The sequence below is a fragment of the Cariama cristata genome, unplaced genomic scaffold (genome assembly GCF_000690535.1).
Source record: "Cariama cristata isolate BGI_N322 unplaced genomic scaffold, ASM69053v1 scaffold26578, whole genome shotgun sequence".
In the NCBI taxonomy this organism is placed as follows: domain Eukaryota; kingdom Metazoa; phylum Chordata; class Aves; order Cariamiformes; family Cariamidae; genus Cariama; species Cariama cristata.
In genome coordinates this window covers 6,992-10,163 of record NW_009629830.1, presented here as the reverse complement: position 1 = coordinate 10,163, position 3,172 = coordinate 6,992, and the positions used below count along the sequence as shown (strand labels likewise).

Sequence of the window (3,172 nt, the reverse complement as noted above, 5' to 3'; positions counted from 1 at the left end):
GTGGCAGGGCCCAAGAAAAAAAAAAAAACAAACCCAAAGAAACAGAGATGGAGTTGACTTCTGCACGCTGGGACCACTCTGGATCCCTCCGGGCACCGTCCCACCGATAGTGGGAGATGTGGTGGGAGAGGAGGTGAAGAGCAGCAAGGCGAGGAGCTCTGCGAGGTCGGGTGAGCCCAGCAGCCTCCGACACCGTGGGCTGGGGTCACTGCAGCCATGGGTATGGGCTCAGGTTGGGGGTTTTCTTTCCCCTGAGCCTTGTTGGGCTTCCCTGGCTGCATTCACCTAGAAAGTAGGGATATCAGGAATGCGCTTGACCTCCCTGCAGTTCTGAGTGGCTTTGTGTGGTTTTGATCCTTCATGCAAAACGCTCGCCCTTAATTCATGTGTGCCTGGGTTTGGGGGTGGGCGAGGGGCCGCCTGTTTGTCCTGTGGGTGCACTGATGGGTTTGGCGGTGCCAGTTCTGTGCTGGCATCAGCCTGGGGGTGCTAGGGCTGCTAATGGCAAGGCAGGTCCAACCGTGCTGGCTGCGGGGCTGTCCCCTGCAGGTGGTGGGAGAGGGACTACCTGTGCCAAGGAGGGGAAAGTTCACTGGGGGGGGCGTCTGGGGGTGATAGGGGTGAAAGGTGATGGCAGGTGTCAATTGCTGTCCCCTGGGTCCCCCCCGCACTGACCTTTCCTCCAGTTGTGGCTCCGCTCTTCACCCCGATGCATCATCAGGGCAGTGAGGATGGGGGCAGGGGGTGAGGCCCCTCAGCAGCTCAAAGGCCCCATTTTCCCCCCTTCTGCCCCACACGAAGCCCCACAGCTGGGGGGGGAGGCCCCTCTCCCCACTGCCAGCCCTGACCTGGGGGGCAGCCAGCCGAGGACTTGTCTTTAGGTTTCTTCACCCGTCTGTCTTGGGGTTGTGCTGGCAGCAGCTGTGAGCCACCAAACTCCATCCTACCCTTGCACAGGGAGAACAGACCCCCTTTGTCTGGGGGTGATGAGGGCACCTGTCCAGGCTGACAAAGAGCCCCTTGACTGCGCCGACAGCCCGGGGCTGAAGTCCCTGCACATCCTCCTGTGGCCTTTTGACTTGGGTTTTGTAACAGGTTTCCCCCCCCTGCCCCCATCTTTCCCCGACTGCTGCGGGTGGTGGTTCCTGGATGGACTTTTATCAGCACTGTTGAAACGGTGCTTTGCTGGCAGGCCCCGGCCAAAGCCCCCCCGGTCAAATTCCCCGCGGGGGCAGAAGGAGAGGTGGGAGCCCGGCTGGTGTGGGGATGGAGGGGGGCAAGCTGGGGGATGCCCTCACCCTGGGCAATCTACTCGTGCAGTGAGCTGGGGCTCCTTATGGTCCACCCACCCCTTCCCTGCCCTCGTTGGTGTGTCTTGGGCAAAAGGGTCACCCCAGCCTGGCCCCGTGCCTGCTGGTGGCAGGTTGCCCAGCAGGACGTCTGGCTGGGGCCACCACAGTCGCTGGGAGCGAGAGGTTGTGTGCTGGATGCTCAGGTCCCTTCCTGACATCAGGACTTGGGGAGTTCTTTCTGCCCCTGAGGCCCTTTGAGCCTGCTTCAGCCTTGGGGTGTGATGGGAATGCTTGCCCCTGGCTTGCCCCTGGCATTACCCCACCCCAAATGGGTTGCTCCTGCCTGCCACGGGAAGGTGAGAAGCTTCTTGGGTCTCTCCTCGATGGGGAGCTGTGTTCTCCAGCCTAGGTCACCCCAGCCTGGCCCAACGCCTGGCTTCTGCCTTGGATGGAAGCCCGAGGGAGCTGTGTTTGGATAAATGGGAAGATACAGGGTCACAGCGTTAAAGATGCTGAAGTCGGGGGCTGTCATCTCCAGCACGTGTCCAGAGCCGCAGCCACTGCTGTGCACAGCTGGCTGGGCTCGTGGCCAGGGCTGCAAGTGCCAGGGCTGTGGTCGGAGCAACCTGCTGAGGAGGTGGGACTTGGAGTCATCTTTTCAATTGCTGTTTCCTTCTTCCGCAGAGCTCCCAGAGGATTGCCACCAGCTCTTCCTGGCTGGGCAGCAAAGCAGTGGCATTTTCCAGGTGCAGCCTGCAGGGTCTCAGCCCTTCAAAGTCTACTGTGACATGACCACAGGTAAAGCAGTGGAGATGTTCTGCAGCACTTTGCACGGTGGTCTTGCAAATGGTAACCCCAAATAACTGTGTTTTCCTTGCTCGCAGAAGGTGGCTGGACAGTGATCCAGAGACGCACAGATGGCTCTGTGGACTTTGACCAGCTTTGGGATGCCTACAAGAATGGCTTTGGAGACCTTCGTGGTAGGTGGATGACAGTGTCTATCTACTTATCATGGGATAAGTGACATCTTAGCACAGGTTGTTCCCCCTTGCTGACCCCTGGAGATCTCTATGTGGTGGAGCACAGCGTTGGGCTGAGGAGCGGGGGGACACTGCTTGCAGAGCAAGAGTCCTTGGTCTTCCTGACTTGTCCTGCAGATGCCAGGCAGCGATTCAAATGTTGCAGTGTCCTGGGTTGTCCCTCTTTGTCTCTGGAGCCTGCTTTGCATGGCATGTTCGTGTCTTGTTTCATGCAGTGTGTCTTGTTTCAGGTGACTTCTGGCTGGGCCTGGAGAAGATACATCACCTTGTCCAAGAGGGAAGATACAATCTCCTGGTTGAGCTGGAAGACTGGGAGGGAAATTCCCAGGTGGTTCAGTTTGTCTTCAGCCTTGGTGGTGAGAGCACAGCCTATACGCTTAACCTGCTGGGACCTATGTCTGGAGAGCTGGAGAATGCCATCGGGGACTTCAGGCAGCTGCCCTTCTCCACTCGGGATCGTGACCATGACCTCAAAGCCGACACAAACTGTGCCAAACACCTCTCAGGTCAGCACGAGCCCTTCCTTCCCAGTGGCGTGCACTTTCCCTTCAGCTCTCTGCTGTCTGGTGGTGGCCGTGAGTGGGACGGGGACCTTGCGGGACCAGACCCCTTTGGTGTCGGGCCTGGCTTATCCTCCGCTTCCCTGGGAAAGTGGTCTCCTTGGGAGGAGCCATGCAGGGAACTGGGAGGGAAGCTGGAACCAGGAGGGGCTCATGATTCAGGTCTTGGCACAAGCATCTGTCTTCGTAACAGATTTGGTGGCTGCCAGCTTGCTTGGAAACCTTTCAAGCGAAGCAGCGGCCAGTCCCCAGGCCTGAGGTGGGGCTGCTGAAAGGTTTG

General features: G+C 59.0%; 1 protein-coding gene across 1 annotated transcript in view; it reads left to right on the top strand.

Annotated features, from left to right (window-relative positions):
- Nucleotides 1–3,172, top strand: part of ANGPTL4 (angiopoietin-like 4) — a gene marked incomplete at its 5' end in the record, with an annotated part of 7,061 nt that overhangs the window by 3,299 nt on the left and 590 nt on the right. Inside the window, 3 exons of the mRNA XM_009705320.1 lie at nt 1,977–2,090; nt 2,177–2,272; nt 2,563–2,838. Coding sequence (XP_009703622.1) covers nt 1,977–2,090; nt 2,177–2,272; nt 2,563–2,838 — 486 coding nt within the window. The remainder of the gene's footprint in view (nt 1–1,976; nt 2,091–2,176; nt 2,273–2,562; nt 2,839–3,172) is intronic.